The sequence below is a fragment of the Papio anubis genome, chromosome 2, assembly GCF_008728515.1.
Source record: "Papio anubis isolate 15944 chromosome 2, Panubis1.0, whole genome shotgun sequence".
NCBI lineage: Eukaryota > Metazoa > Chordata > Mammalia > Primates > Cercopithecidae > Papio > Papio anubis.
In genome coordinates this window covers 47,122,874-47,139,406 of record NC_044977.1, presented here as the reverse complement: position 1 = coordinate 47,139,406, position 16,533 = coordinate 47,122,874, and the positions used below count along the sequence as shown (strand labels likewise).

General features: G+C 53.4%; 1 protein-coding gene across 6 annotated transcripts in view; it reads left to right on the top strand.

Moving 5' to 3' along the window:
* MGLL (monoglyceride lipase) overlaps positions 1-15,528 on the top strand; it is a 136,815-nt gene extending 121,287 nt beyond the window's left edge. For all 6 annotated transcript variants that reach the window (XM_009181380.2, XM_009181377.2, XM_003906915.5 and 3 more), the window contains 2 exons: positions 9,574-9,789; positions 12,308-15,528. In XM_009181380.2, coding sequence (XP_009179644.1) covers positions 9,574-9,789; positions 12,308-12,433 — 342 coding nt within the window. In that variant the 3' untranslated portion in view covers positions 12,434-15,528. The remainder of the gene's footprint in view (positions 1-9,573; positions 9,790-12,307) is intronic.
* The last annotated feature ends 1,005 nt before the right edge of the window (positions 15,529-16,533 follow it).

Here is a 16,533-nt window from a genome sequence, read left to right as displayed (position 1 = left end):
AGGAGAATGGCGTGAACCCGGGAGGCGGAGCTTGCAGTGAGCCGAGATTGCGCCACTGCACTCCAGCCTGGGGCACAGAGCGAGACTCTGTCTCAAAAAAAAAAAAAAAAAAAAAAGATACCATTTGTCAATTTTTGTTTTTGTTGCAATTGATTTTGACATTTTCATCATTAAATCTTTGCCCGTGCCTATGTCCTGAATGGTATTGCATAGATTTTCTTCCAGGGATTTTATAGTTTTGGGTTTTACATTTAAGTCTTTAATCCATCTTGAGTTAATTTTTGTATATGGTGAAAGGAAGGGGTCCAGTTTCAATTTTCTGCATATGGTTAGCCAGTTTTCCCAGCACCATTTATTAAATAGGGAGTCCTTCCCCCATTGCTTGTTTTCATCAGGTTTGTTAACCATCAGATGGTTGTAGATATGCAGTCTTATTTCTGAGATCTCCATTCTGTTCCATTGGTTATGTGTCTGTTTTTGTAACAGTGCCATGCTGTTTTGGTTACTGTAGTCTTGGAATATAGTTTGAAGTTGGGTAGCATGATTCCTCCAGCTATGTTCTTTTTGCTTAGGATTGTCTGGCCCATTGTTTGCTTTGCTCATTTCCTAATTGCGTTGTTTGTTATTTGTTGTTAAGTTGCAGGAGTTCTGTATATGTTCTGGATATTAACCCCTTATCTGGATATTAACCCCACATATAAATATAATTTGCAAATATTTTCTCCTATTCTGTGGGCTGCCTTTTCCCTCTGCCGATAATGTCCTCTGAGGCATAAGGGTTTTTTTCTTTCTGACGTAGTCCAGTTTATCTGTTTTTCTTTTGTTGCCTGTGCTTTTGGTGTCATGTCCAAGAAGTCATTGCCAAATCCAATGTCATGATGTGGATACCGTGTTTTGGCTGAACCACGTGAAAGTAAACTGCAGACACCATGATCCTGAATGCGCCTGAATACTTCAGCCTGGGTTGCCCAAGAGGAAGGACTCAAAACGAGGCTTTCACACAGGACCCCATGCCATTTTTACATTTAGGAAAAGTAACAGTCATTCCTCCTTGTTGTCCTCGATCTAGTCCATGCTCCAATTTCCACAGTTGTCACCGTTTGATTTTAAGACTCGAGATTGCATGATTTTGCTGTTCTGTGATCAGTACTTATGAAAGTGATCCTGCAAGACCCGGGAATTCTTTCTTGTTTCTCTTATTATTCCTCAAATCCCTGAGCCTGTGAGAAGGTGGAGAATGTGGTGGCTGCTTTTTCCTTTCCCTTGGTGGTCACCCAGGAGCACTTCTGTGTTCAGAACCACATTCCAGGGCCCTCCACTCCAAAGGACAAAGAGAGGTTGACTTTTTGCGTCACTTCTGGTTGTGAAGACTCTGGAGCCCTGCAGAAGGAATCCTGGGGGAGCAGACAGTGGTGGCACTGGGCTATGCAAACAGCTTTCCCCATTTGCCAGGGCTGCGACCTGCAGAGCCATTCCTAGCTCACTGCTCTTAAAAGCAGATGCTAGGACCGGGTGCGGTGGCTCATGCCTGTAATCCCAGCACTTTGGGAGGCCGAGGTGGGTGGATCACCTGAGGTCAGGAGTTCGAGACCAGCCTGGCCAACATGGTGAAACCCCATCTCTACTAAAAATATAAAAATTAGTGGGGCATGGTGGCGTGTTCTGTAATCCCAGCTACTCAGGAGGCTGAGGCAGGAGAATCATTTGAACCTGGGAGGCAGAGGTTGCAGTGAGCCGAGATCGCACCACTGCACTCCAGCGGGTGACAAGAGGGAGTCTCAAAAACAAACAAACAAACAAATGCCAGGATGTCCAGAAGTTCAAGCCTTCATAGTAAAAAGTAATTTGGAGGAAAGAATGCTCATTAATTTGCACACCCTTGATTAAGTGGCAACTCAGAAATGTAGGCTGATCCTTGATTATCCTCTTTCTGTCCAAAATGGCACTGCAGCTTCCAGGAGAGAAGAATGTGCAGCAACATCTTCTTTCCAAATGGCCCTGGTGTGGTTCAGGAATTTCAGCCACCGAGGCTGGCTGCCAGCTAGGGCTGGCCCAAGGCAGGGTAAGGTCATTGTGGGGACTCAGGCCTCCTGGTAGGCAGGGCTTGCTTGGGTCTATCAAGCCGGAGGGGCTTTCTGCTGAGTCAGGCAGGGCCTATCTCCCCTCTGGCACCCTGCAGGCAGCTCACCACACCAGCAAACTTTCTCAGGGCTCCCACTCCGGCCAGGCTAGAGCTGGAGGCTGTGACACCCTATAGGCTGCCCTGTTGTCCCTGCCGGCCAGGCCCATCAGCTGCGGTGGCGCAGAGGGGAAAGGGGCGGTGGGCTCAGTGGGAAGAGCACAGCCTTCCAAAAGGACCTGAGTCTGGACCCTGCTCCATCTCCTCAGTGTGACCTTGGAAGCCACACTCAGTCTTGCCCTTCCTCAGATCCCTCCAGATGACTGCACAGCCACCTAGCACAGTGTGGACCCTAACAAGTGAGAGCTGTTGCTATCACAGCTCTGAGAGAGGCCCACTGAAGGAGGTGTTGGCAAAGATACGGGAGCCCGGGGAGAGAAGCGCAGATGTCAGCAAGGGTGTCTGGGCACCTGTCCACAGGAGGAAACGCTTAACCTGGGCCTTGAAGAGAGGAAACAGGGTTGCTGGCAGATAAGAGAAAGGGCATGGAAGGGGATGGTGGAAATGGAGGTGTCGGGGCCAGTCTGTAGTGCAGGTGACAAGCACATGAGGAAAGGGGTCCAGGGATGACACACATGGGACCAGGGAAGGTTGCCTGGAGGAAGGGCAGCTGAGCCGAGGGTTGATAGGGAGGGAGAAACTCCACCGGCAGCCAAGGAAGGGGTCTGAAGGCTGAGGGGACATGCTGTGCAAGTGCCCTGGGGTCAAGGGGAGTGGGGAGTGTTAAGGGAGGGCAGGGATGGCGGTGTCGCAGGCCATACCAAGAAGTTAGGACTTTGCCCTGCAGCCCCTGTGGGAAGTACCACAGGGTTCTTCACAGAGGGGGACAGGTACAGATCTGAGAGTCTGAAATGGGACCTACCCCTGCATGACAGGGACCCACCTCTGCTTGGCAGGGACCCAATGCCGTGAGCCCTCTGGGAGCTGACAGCAGTGACCAGGGTGCTACAGGCTTGGGAGGGGATGTGTGGGAGAGGAAGCACACCAGAGCCACGCCAAGCACAGCTGTTTCCAGCCTTCAGCATGTTCCAAATTCAGGCCAACTTCCACAGGACATTGACATTGTTTTTTTTTGTTGTTGCTGTTTTTTTGTGTTGTTGTTGTTTCTTGTCTTTTTTTTGAGGCAGACTCTCACTGTCTTGCCCAGGCTGGAGTGCAGTGGCGTGATCTCAGCTCACTGAAGCCTCCACCTTTTGGGCCCGAGCAATCCTCCCACCTCAGCCTCCCCAGTAGCTGGGACTACAGGTGTGCACCACCACACCAGGCTAATTTTTGTATTTTTTGTAGAGACAGGGTTTTACCATGTTGCCCAGGCTGGTTTTGACTTCCTGGGCTCAGGTGATCTGCCCACCTTGGCCTCCCAAAGTACTGGGATTACGGGTATGCACCATCACGCCCTAATAAATATTCTTATTTGCGTTTAGGATATTCCATGGGCCTGGGGTTCAGCATGATGCACTGAAGGAAAGCAATGCCAAGCAGCTCCAAAAGCGTGCTGTGGGGGCTTTCCATGTGTGCACGCAGAAAAGTCGTTCACTGAATGAAATGACAAGGGCCTCTGCTTTCGAGGGTCCCAAGTCTCATTCCCATTGTGGACACTCGCTTGGCCAGGAGGCGGCCAGCAGTTCTCAGCTGCCATGAGTGAGGTCTCTCAGTACCCAAAGGTGCTACTTCTTGGGCTGGATTAGGGAATGGTTTGCCTCTTCATCCATAGCACCAGAGTTTACCAAGGGCTTTCCCTGTGCCAGCCACTGTGCAGGACATGCAGAGGGCAGGACAGAGCACTGACCCTCAAGTGGGGCAGACACGTGGAAAGAGATGGGCTGATTGCAGACCAGGCCAAGTGCGGCATGGGAGAAGGGCTTTGGGGCAGCAGAGTCTGTGGGGGTCTGGGAAGGCTGAGCTGAGGCCTGAAAGTGGAGCAGACAATGTTAATTAAGCTAAGAGCAAGGGGCTGAAAAGCCGTTTGTGATGGGAGACAGAAGCCATCACAAGAGGATTCTCTCTCATCCAGCTCTTTCCACCACAAATTATGTCTCTGGCCATTCAAGACAAAGGTGGGAAATGACATCGTCTCTACAAAGACCTGCCAGTTCCTGTTAGGGTTCCTGCAGGTTTCTAAATTTCACAGAGATCACTCAGGTAGAGTTGTCGTGCACTCTTTTTTTTTTTTTTTTTTTCCCCGAGAGGGAGTCTCGCTCTGTCGCCCAGGCTGGAGTGCAGTGGCCGGATCTCAGCTCACTGCAAGCTCCGCCTCCCAGGTTTATGCCATTCTCCTGCCTCAGCCTCCCGAGTGAGTAGCTGGGACTACAGGCGCCCGCCACCTCGCCCGGCTAGTTTTTTGTATTTTTTAGTAGAGATGGGGTTTCACCGGGTTAGCCAGGACGGTCTTGATCTCCTGACCTCGTGATCCGCCCGTCTCAGCCTCCCAAAGTGCTGGGATTACAGGCTTGAGCCACCGCGCCCGGCCGTGCACTCTTTCTCTATTATGCCAGAGAAGGCTATCCGAGTTCCCTGTATTGGAAAGGGATGGATTAAGAGAGATCTAAACAACGGAGGAAGAAGGTGGGAATTCTGGGATGGGCTCTAAAGCCCAGATGGAAGGGTGAGGCTTCCATAGGAAAAGGGAGGAGATTGCAGGGAAGGAGAGGCAGGAAGAGCCAGCTGTGGACAGATCTACAGGGACGAAGCCTGCTGGGTTGTCTTTCTCTGTGATTAGGGGTTCATCCAGGGGGACACATGCCTGTCTGTGCCCAGAGGGGCTCCCCTATCTCCTCTGGCTGGCTGTGAAGGGCGGTAACCCCTGGGCCCCACCAGATCACTTCACCATCTCTCAGGCCCATCCACTTATGGTCCTCATCAGGGACCATTATTGCCTTTTCTGAGAGCGCTAGTGCCCCTGCCACCTGCACAGCTCCTGGCTGTCTATACCCCAGCACTGACCTTCACCTTCTCCTCTTGAGACAGGCAGCAGAGCATGGTAAGTGGCTAAGAATGCTGATGGCAGTGGCAGAGTGCCTAGTTTCTTACCTTGGCTCTGCCTCTTACTTGCTGTGTAACCTTGGGTGAGTCACCTAACCTCTCTGAGCCTGTCTCCTCATATGTAAAAAGGTAATAATAATAGTTCCTACATCACAGGGTTCCTGTGAAGATTAAATGAGCAAGTACGAGTGAAGCACTTACTACAGCACCTAGTAAAGAGTCAAGGGCTCCACGCATGAGTTATTTTTCATAGTATTCTAATTAAACTGTGATATTGCATTTCATCAGGGAATGCTTTTAAAAAAATGGGTCAAGAGATTTGACTGCAGGGGTTGTGTCTCGATTTTGCTCAACCATAAGTGTAAGAAAACTCCCAGCTGAGGATTGCAGCTGTATTTACTGCGCTTTAGTGCAAAGTTTCTTCCCACAGTGAGACGGTGCTGGAAATTCAGAAGCCCCAGCTGGTGTATTCCTGGCTGTCAAGCTCAACAGGAGGCCAGCTTGTGAAACTTAACACCCAAGAGGAGCCTTTGGGGTCCCCTGATGGGGAAACTGAGGCCCAGGAAGGAGTAGAGCCTTACTATACTCCCAACCCCACCCCGGGGGAAAAAAGGCTTCAGCTCTCAGCCAGTGGGGGCTCCCCAGGAAATCAGTTCTCTAGAGCCGCGGTGGAGTGGTCACTTGGACCTGGGTCCCCAGCTTGGGCTCCTGCTTCCAGCTGCCGGGTCCCCAGCAGACCCTGGTCTCAGCTGGTGGGAGCCATGGTGAGCTAAACATGGGCCTTTGCTATTAGTTTTTAGTTAAACTTTTCATTTAAGATCACTGTAACTCACAAGCAGCTGTAAGAAATAATACAGTGATTCCATGCATCCATTACCCAGTTTCCCCCAGCAGTGATATTTTGCAAAATGACAGGACAGTATCACAACCAGGATACTGACCTTGACACAGTCAAGTCACAGATGGCTCCATCCCCACAAGGACTCCTCATGTTGCCATTTTGCAGCCGCATCCACTCCCCACTCGCCCCACACCCTCCTCGGCCCTTTGAGCTGTGAGTCTGGTCTCTGTTTCTCTAGTTTTGTCACATGAAGAACATTATATCAGTGGAATCATGCAGTGTGGAATCTTTGGGGACTGACTCTTTGGTCCATATTGAATGAATGGGCTCATGTTCTGGGCTTGGGCCTGGTTTGGGAGGAAGGGGCCTGGCTATCTCCTTCCTGGGAGCCACAAGACACATTCCTAGGACTTTTGGTGGATTGAGATCTTAAGCTGTCAAAAAATCAAGGCCATTGTGATTGGGCCAGAACTGCCACTTGAGGGGAGGGTTTGGCCCCTCTGTGTCTCAATCTCCCCATGTGGTACAGCCCTCCCCCACCTCCTGGTCCCAGTTTCCCTCTGCCCCTCACCCCCAGTCCGGGCTGTGGTTCACATGAGGGGCCTACCCTTTCCCTGACACATCTGGTGGCTGGGCCCCAGGCCCAGAATAGGCCATTGTGTAAACAGGGCCTACGTGATCAAGACATGGAAAATGAAGCCAAGAGCAGGAAGCCGCTTGGCCATCAGTGCAATTAAACTCAGAAGCAGAGTCCCCAAGGGCCTGCTGTGCCCAGGACGCTCGGGGTCAGCAGGGTAAAGCAGCAGGCCTGCTGCAGGAAGAAGGCGGTTGTAAGACTGCTGGCAGCAGGGTCGAGGGTGTGGCCCCCACCCCACAGATCCCACAGAAGCCCTGTGGTGGCCCAGACCAGGGCATGGCCAGCCTGCTGGAACCCATACCCCCAACAACAGCAGCTTAACCAAGAGACGGTGTGACTTCTCGGCATCAGGACACCCATCTTGTTGCTCTGGCTTCCAGGGGCGAACCTTGTCCACATGGCCCTGACTCTTTCTATGGGGCAAGGAGAAAATAAGACCTAGACCCAGAGTGTGCACACAGCCCCTGCCTGCCTACTTTCTATTGGCCAGAACTTGGTCATGTGACCACAAGTCACATTGCTAGCTGCAAGGGAGACTGGGAAATATAGTCTTTATTCTGAGCAGTTGTATACCCAAAGAAACATCAAGGTTCTGTAGGGGAGAACAAGAATTGGGGCAACTAACAGCAGGCAGGTTGACAAGCCTCTCTGTGCCTTAGTTTCCTCCTCTGTGTAATGGAGAGAATGAGAGCAATTCCTTATACAGGGGAGTTATGGAGGCCCAGTGAGTTACTGCACGCAAAAACACTTAGTGCTGGGCAGACAGACAGAGCTCAGATGTAGCTATTATTTTATTACTCAGTGAGACCCTGCATGTCACAGCCCAGCACAAGCTGGTAGATGGCGCTGCTGTTGGGGACTCCACTGACCCCAAGCCCCGGGCTCTTTTGCAGGCCTTACAGCCCTCCTTCCCTCATGGCTCCTGGCTGACCCTGGGGAAGCACCCCCTGTGGTTGGGCCTGGCCATGGGCCCCCATGAACTACCCTGCCAGTCCCGTGTCCTCTCAGGCTCCGAGCAGATGGCCTGGCCCAGCAGGACTCATGCCAGCTCAGCTGCAGGAAGTGGCTAATCTGTCTCGTGTGGCTTTACACAAATGGTCTGGTTTTTGGTGCTCAGTCCCCAGCATGGGAAGGAATCCAGGGATGGCAGGGGTGACTGCAGGACAGCCTCTCCCACTTGGTGTGGTCCGGAATTCTGGCCAAGGCCTTGTAGGGGTGGTAATGGAAGGGGTGTAGCCCAGTTCTTGGAAATGCTGAGTCCTGACACAGTGGGCACCCTGGTTGCCCGGGGAGCAGCTGGCAGCATGTTCCTTCCTCGTCCCCACATGCTCTCTGACCCTCACCCAGTCCTCACCACGTGGACCCTCCCCAACCCACCAAGAACCCACTGGCAAGGATGATGAACGTGAGTGAAGAAGCATCATGGGGCCGGGCGCAGTGGCTCATGCCTATAATCCCAGCACTTTGGGAGGCTGAGGCGGGTGGATCACCTGAGGTCAGGAGTTTGAGACCAGCCTGGCCAACATGGCAAAACCCTGTCTCTACTAAAAATACAAAAATTTGCCGGGTGTGGTGACCACCGCCTATAATCCCAACTACCTCGAAGGCTGAGGTAGCAGAATCACTTGAACCCTGGAGGCGGAGGTTGCAGTGAGCCGAGATTGTAGCACTGCACTCCAGCCTGGTGACAGAGCGAGACTCCTTCTCAAAAGAGAAAAAAAAAAAAAGCATCGGGGCTCACTCCTGCCCCCTATGGGCCTGAGAGAGACCTAGAAACTTATCCCCTGATCCTGTCGGGCAGATGCTAGAGATCAGGGCAGTGGAGCCTGAGCTGTCCCTACCGAGGCGGGAAGACTGAAGCCAGAAACCCAGACAGGCCAAGGACAGCAAGGACAGGGGAGAGAGCAGCCCCTTGAAAGGCAAGATCCACAGGCCGGTGGTTGAGGAGGGAGGACTCACGTCCTGTAGAGGGGCAGAGATGGCCTTGGGCACAGCCAGGGCCCAGGCCTCCCTGTCAGAGCCTCTGACCATCCTGTGTAGCCTTAAGGTTCACAGAGACTGAGCCCACCACAGCCAGACCTGCACTTGGGTGTCCCTCACCCCAAAGCCCGTCATCAGTGCCTGGCTGAAGCCCCTCCGGGGGCTCCTAGCACAGGCCCTCGCTTTCCAGCACAGACCCCAGTAAACTGTTCCTGCAGTTTACTGTTTGCCCCTCATCCACTCCACCAGGTGCACACCACATCAGTGGAGACAGAGAACAAAAATCAAATGCTAAAACAGCTGCAGAGCTACTTTTTAATAAAATAATTGATGTGAACAATATGTTGTCGCTTATATTTTTAAAAATACAAATTAATACTTGAAATTTTATTTTCTTTTCTTGACCGAGTCTTGCTCTGTCACCCAGGCTGGAGTGCAGTGGCACCATCTCGGCTCACTGCAAAGTCCGCCTTCCAGGTTCAAGGGATTCTCCCACCTCAGCCTCCCAAGTAGCTGGGATAACAGGAGCCCGCCACCATGCCCAGCTAATTTTTGTATTTTTACAAAAATATAAAAAAAAACCCGTAGAGACATGGTTTTGCCATGTTGGTCAGGCTACTCTGGAACTCCTGACCTCAGGTGATCTGCTCGCCTCAGTTTCCCAAAGTCCTGGGATTACAGGTGTGAGCCACCACACCCGGCCAATACTTGACATTTTCTACAGGCACCCGTGTGTATGTGAAACCCTCAAGCCTGAAAGGAGACGCACTGCCAGTGGTGCAGATGAAGTCTGTGGGTGAACACAGCTGGCCCTCAGAGCCACACCCAAGCCCAGCTGACCTGAATGGAATCAACCCTTCAGGCCAGAGCAGAAGGAAATCTACCAGGAAATAGGTCTGGCTTAAGGAAGTGAGCCCTGCCCATGCTGATGGAACCCTCTCCTTCTTTCTCCAGGTCGACATTTATAACTCAGACCCCTTGATCTGCCGGGCAGGGCTGAAGGTGTGCTTTGGCATCCAGCTGCTGAATGCCGTCTCACGGGTGGAGCGCGCCCTCCCCAAGCTGACAGTGCCCTTCCTGCTGCTCCAGGGCTCTGCCGATCGCCTGTGTGACAGCAAAGGGGCCTACCTGCTCATGGAGTCAGCCAAGAGCCAGGACAAGACTCTCAAGGTGAGTGGCTGCCACTTGCCCATTTCCCCCAAAGGTGGAGGGAGGATGGTGAGGCAGCACCCCTTGGGGCACATCTGCCAAGACCCCCGAGGACCACCTCCCAGATCTCAGGATAGGGAACAGCCTGCTTGACCGAGAGATAAATAAATAAAAGGAATCCCAGGAGCCTATGAATTTCAAGAGAACACACGAGTCATTTGCTAATTGTTTTGCATGAATGAGCCTCAAAGGAAAAAAGAACAATCAAAAGATGTTGTAGGCAAGAAAAGAATCTGCAACTGGGTACTGAGCAAATAAATATCCCGAGAGAGAGGCATGTCCAAGCTCCAAGGACACGTGTAATGCCCAAGCCTCCCTCTGCACCAGCGGTGGCTGCAGTAGCCCGGGAGCCATGGCCACCAGAGGGCTCAGAGCACACAGGTGCTGGCAGGACTTGGCAGAGCCTGCTCTGTGAAGGGAGCTGTCAGAGCTAGCCCTGCAGACAGGGACCCTGAGGACAGGCCCTGCGGCTTGCAATATTAGACATAAAGACTATATATCTTTTTTGGGTTTTTTTGTTTGTTTGTGTTTGTTTTTGTTTTTAGACAGAGTATCCCTCTGTTGCCCAGGCTGGAGTGCAGTGGCGCCATCTCGGCTCACTGCAACCTCTGCCTCCCAGGTTCAAGCGGTTCTGCTGCCTCAGCGCCCTGGGTAGCTGAGATTACAGGCACCTGCCATCATGCCAGGCTAATTTTTGTATTTTTAGTAGAGATGGGGTTTCACCATGTTGACCAGGTTGGTCTCACTCCTGACCTCAGGTGATTCTCCCGCCTCAGCCTCCCAAAGTGCTGGAATTACAGACATGAGCCACCACACCCAGCAAAATAGATTTTTTAAAAGCCACAGTGGAACACTGCATTCATCTGTGAGAGCATCACTCAGACCTCCCTTACACCAATGTGAACCCTTGTAAATCCCTGCAAAAGGAGTCCACTAAGATTAGTCATTCATTTACCCAGCTAGCCATTCATCCCTTCTTTAATTCAAGTATTTATGGGGCCCTAAGTTTCTGTCAGGCCCAGAGAACAAGACAGGCAAAGGCTCTGCTCTGCCCCCCCGGAACCTGAATCCTGAAGCAATCAACAAATAAATGAAAAGGATGATGATGGAGAGAACTCAGTGCCCCTAAGGAAACTCAGCAGAGTGTAGTGTAGGGATAGAGGGGGACAGGGGGGAAAGCAACACTTTAGATGGGACGGCCAGGCCTGTAGTCTGCTGGTGAGAACAGCCAGTGGAAGAACCTTCCAGACTGAGGCAAGAGAGAGATTGAGGACCTGAGGCTGGCATAGGCACGCAGCCACAAGAAGAGCAGCCAGTGAGGATGCACCAGGCAGGGAGGCTGGTAGGGGGGCAGGGGAGCCCCACCACCTGGGAAATCTAGACTTCATCTCTGGGTTAGATGAGAAGCCACCTGAACATTTCGAGCCAAGAAGTAACATGCTCTGATTTTCATGTTAAAAGCATCCCCCAGTGGCCTTGGGGAGACAGGAGCTGGGGTAAGAAGGAGGTAGGGGACAGTGACAACCAAGGCAGGGGAAGCCAGGTAGGACGGCAGAGAGTGAGATCACTGTCATGAAGGATGAACCCTGGGTTCAGGCTTGCAGTAATGAGGAGGCTGTAATGAGACGAGAAATGCCAGGCAGAGAGACTGATGTGAGCAATGGCTGGAGTCTACCTGGAGATGCCCATTAGCATTGCACTGAAGTCTGGAGGTCCCTGCCAGGAATTCAGATGGAGATGGCAGGTCAGCCGTCTAGAGGCAGAAGGGAGGTCTGGCTGGAGATGTAAATTCCAGAGTCATCAGCCCAGGATGGATTTTAAAACCACTGGACTGGACGAGGTGACCAGGGAGAGTGAAGGAGGGCACAGCCAAGCCCGTAGTCCAGCTGCCTGCAGAGGCCAGTGGGTGGGATAAGCCTGAACTGAGAAGGAGTTGCTGGCGAGGTCGAAAGAAAATCAGAAGTTAAAGCCATGGAACCACAAGAAGAAAGTGTTTCTAGAAGGTGAGAGTGAGCAGCTTATGAATGACCAGCGCAGTGTCCCCTGCCACGGCAATAGAGGTCCCTGGAGACCTCGCCAGGATAGCCACTGTGGGTTGGCAGGGGTGGAAGTCAGCTTGGGATGAGCTGAGGACCCCGTGGCGGTCAGGATGTGAGGCCAGGAGTGGAACCCCCTCTTTTGAGAAGGTTGCCTGACTCAGACACAGAAACGGGCCCAGGGATGGGGAGAGATGTGGAGTAAGGGAACGTTTGCATTTGAGAGAGGAAGTTCGGGAACATGTTGGGACATTGTAACGCATTTGAACCATCATCTGATAGAAAGGTGTTGGCCTCCTAATAATGGGAGGTCAGGGCCAGGTCCTCGGGCATAGGGAGAGGGTCTGGAGAATGCTCCTAACCCTGCCCACTGCGTGCAGTCTCCACTCCCCACACCTGCCTCTGGTGGTGCAGCTCTGATTCCATGTCTCTCCTCACTGCAGATTTATGAAGGTGCCTACCACGTTCTCCACAAAGAGCTTCCTGAAGTCACCAACTCCGTCTTCCATGAAATAAACATGTGGGTCTCTCAAAGGACAGCCACGGCAGGAACTGCATCCCCACCCTGAATGCACTGGCCGGTGCCCGGCTCATGGTCTGGGGGACGCAGGCAGGGGAAGGGCAGAGATGGCTTCTCCGATGTGGCTTGCAAAAAAAAAAAAAAAATCAGAAATTGGAGAAATCTCTAGCACAATTTACTAAAAAATAACAAAAAGACATTTTTGTTATACATTACGCTATCAGACACTGGATCTATCTTAATGGGTAGACACTTTATGCAAAAAAAGAGAAAGGTCCCAGGTAATTTTCCACAGAGAATGTGCTAAAATGTCCACTGAAAACAAAGCCAAGCCTCTGCCCGCCTCTCCCAGCTCCCACAGGGGTTCCAGGAATTCCTGGTGTTCCCAGGACACCAGACTGCAATAACTGGAGGCACCTCCCTCCTGCCCACCCTCACTCGCGCCCCAGCGCCCTCTCTGACCGGCCTCCACTTGGTGGCCTTCCTCTGGCTGTGTGATGAGGTGGCTGCTGTCTCCATAGGGGCCAGCTCCCCGGGGCAGACTCACGTGCCCCTCTGAGGCTCAGAAAATGCCCAGCCCTTCCTCAAAATAAGCAGCCACTCATGACTTTGTGGGCTCCTTGTTACCCTGAGGCCAGGCTTTGCAGAGGGGAGGAGGGTGAGGCTTAGCCCAGAAATATAACTGAGCAGGAAACCGAGCCTCTTCTCTGTCCTCTGCCCTTCCCCTCCTGCCAGGGAGAGGCGCAGGTTGGCCCCTGAGTGCTGTCTGTAGTCACAAAGGCTGCCTTTCCTCTGGAGTCACTAATTTTACCTGATGCTGTTAGAGAATCGTATTGAAGATGAAATGTCTAATATATAATATATATTTTAAAGCAGAGACTATTTTGGTGGGTAGGTGGGAGGGAGCAAGGGGAGTTTGAAGGAATCAGAGCTTGATGCTATTGTACAGAACTGGACAGGTTAGGCCGGCAGTGGTGGGGCCAGAGGGCCCTGTGCTCCAGGAGCTAAGCCAGCAGCCCCCAAGAGGGGACTTGGCTGGGCCTTTCCTATGGGCAAGGCCCAGTGCCCTTCCTGTGCCACCCCCTGTCCCCCGGGGACCATGGAGCAGTGACAGCCTATGGGGCTGTGATCCCTGGGCCTGGGCCAGGGCCTGCCTATGGCCCAGAGCTACCCTGGGAGTGTCAGTGCTAGCAGCACAGCTACCTCTGGTGGCAGGAGAAGAGAGGCCCCGCACAGTGGCAGGTCAGGCCTTCCTGCCCAGGTCTACATGGAGCACTCGGTGACCCAGAGCAGGGACTGGAGGCACTCCCAGCCCTGACAGGCCTCACCCAAGGCCAAGGCTGGCATCAGCCACTCTTTCGGAGTCGAGGCCCTGGCCCTAGCCTGCCCATCTCAGGTGCCAACACCACCCCAGCCCTGCCCTTGGCCTCACTTGGTCCCAGCAATAAGTGGGGGTCACCACCCGCCTGGGGAATACTTTCACCTTCTAAATGGGACTTGCTGTTACCTCAGGAGGCTCCTTAGTGCAAACGTGACCCTGGTCAGGGCGTTGCCACCGTTGAAGCCCTGCAGAAGGTGCAATCTAGGGGTTCTGGGGCCACAGAGGAGGGGGCCACTTCCCACCAGGACCCCAACATGAAGTCTAGGCACTGGGGGCTCCCGCCCTTCTTCCTCCAGCAGCGGGAACTGCCACTGCTCTCCTAGGCCCTGTTCTGGAGGCTAACCTTGGTTCCTGGAGCGTGTGCCCCTCCACCCTCCCTCCAGCAGCCCTGATCACACCGTGACAGAGCCAGGAACGGGTCACCCTGCTGAAGATCACTCTGTGCCCTGGGGGAGGAGCCAAGCCCTCACCCCACAAGGGGCAGGTGGGGGCTCTGGTGCTGACCCGGCCCACGTCCCCACAGAGCGCCTTCTGTAGCTCCAGCTTGTCTCCCTGGCTTCTCTTTGAAGGAGAAAAATGTAAAATATGCACTGAGAGAGAAAGCCAGCCCCGCCTGCTCGGTCAGCACCGGCAGCAGGGCAGCCATGGGAGCTCGGGAAAAGCAGGAACCCTTTCCAAAAGCCAAGAGATGCCCTGGGCTCAGATCTGTAATTCTCCCAGGAGCTGTGACAAAGCAGGTCACACAAAGTCCCTACGCCTCCCTGCCACCTCCCCCAGACGCATGTGATGGCATCGCCATTCCCCAAATTAAGTATCGGCATGCGGCCTGACCAGGGACTCTTTAGATGCATGAATTTATTTATATGAAGGCTCTCACAGAGACACACACAGCACTTTAGTAGCATTTGCATTCCTGGTTAAAGAATCACCAATATTTAAAAGAAAAACTTTCCTGAAATTGAGACTGTTTCACGTTATCCGGAAGGGCTGGTACATCTGCCCACCGTGTCCCCCTGCTGGGTCAGGAGCCAGCACAGGACCCTGTGCGTGAGCGAGCCTGACATCTCACGCGTGGCCACTCCAGAGCTGGTCCCCGTCCTTGGAAAGCTGTGAAGTCTTGCGTTGAGTTCCTTCTCGATATCGACGGCTCTGTGCTGACATTCTGAGCTCTGGAGTCGCACTGGCGCAGGGCCGTGGAGGAACTGAGGTTTGGAAGGGATGCCAGGTCTCACATAGCTTGGCCTCGAGAAGGTGAGAGGAAGGCCAAGGTCAGGGAGAGGACCCAGAGAGGTCTGGCACACAAGGCCCAAGCACCACCGTCAACACGGCCCAGTCCATACAGAAATGGGTTTCATGCCTGAAAAATATTTTACAGAAAGATGCCGCCTGTAGCCGGTGACAGCCGCGAGGAGTAGAGAGTCAGCCTCCCTCCCTTCCAGCAGCGACCCAGCTTCCCCCGCTTCCAGGTGGTGCTGGGCTCACCGAGGGAGCACTGGTGGGTACTCTGAAAACCCACAGGCTCTGCTCGGACTCCACCCCCAGGCCCACCTGGGTCCTATCTCACTCTCTTCTCTCACCAATTGCTAACATAGACCTTGTTGGGATCACGACGGCTTCACAGCCAGCTGTTGGGTTTGCTATGTCACTGTGGCTCAGTCACATCCCTGTGTGTATACTGTCTGCGGGGCACATACGTATCCGTTTAGAGCTAAAGGAATCAGTGTACACTACAGCTAATCCTAATAAATCCGATGTTTTCGGAATGGCGTCTGTCTGTCCGTCACAGCAGCCTCTGACCCTGGATGGCAATCTTCCTTGCCGAGAGCACAGCAGGCCCTTTTTCAGACAGGCTGATCCCTGCCCGAGCCACTCCTGTCACCTGATACCAACTCCAGCAGTGCTTCCCAGCCTGGGTCAGCGCGTGTGGAATTTATCTTCTCCCATCCACGCTTGAAGCAGGTTTCTAAACACACACATCCACTTGCAGACCCTGCCCCACCGCTGGGGCGGACGGAGCCCAGGCCACCCTCCCCGCGCCAGCTTCAGGTGGATTGTGCTTTCTCCAGGGCCCCATGTAGATGCCAAACCTATCCCCACACAAGCTGGGCTCTGTCCGAACTCAGCCCTCCCTCCTCAGCATAGGGAACCCGGCCTCCTGCTGCTGGGCATCCTCCATGCCCCTCTCCGTTCCACACCCACACCTGGCCCAGCCACTCTCCCTAAGTGTGACCAAGATCTTGTAGCTTCCTTCCAGCTGCACAGCTGTCACCAGCGTCTGAGGGACGGCAGCAGCGGCCTCATTGGCAGGCCCTGCTTTCTCGCCTGCACCCAGTCTGTTTCCACATGGAGGCGAGAGGGCTGTTAAAGTATGAGTCAGACTGTGGCCCTTCTCTGCTCAACATCCTCCGGTGGCCACCATCTCACCTAAATAAAGGCCATGGTTCTTGCTGAAGCCTACGGGCGCTGGGCCTTTGGCCTCCTTGCCTCCCCTCTCCCAATCCTCCATGTCCACTCGGTCCTCATCATGCCAGCCTCCTCGCAGGCCATCTTCTCAGTGAGGCCCTCCCCCAGGCACTGCCCTACCTTCTCCTCCTCCAGCACATTTGTTGACATCTGACATGACAGATCTTCTGCTTGTCTGCTTGGTAGCACTCTGTCCCCTCCCATGTGAACTGCAAAAGGGCATATCCCTGCACTACACCTCTGCCTGCTTCCCAGAGGGTCCCTGGAAAGACCTGCCTGATAGGGTAGGGAGGGAAGGAGTGGGT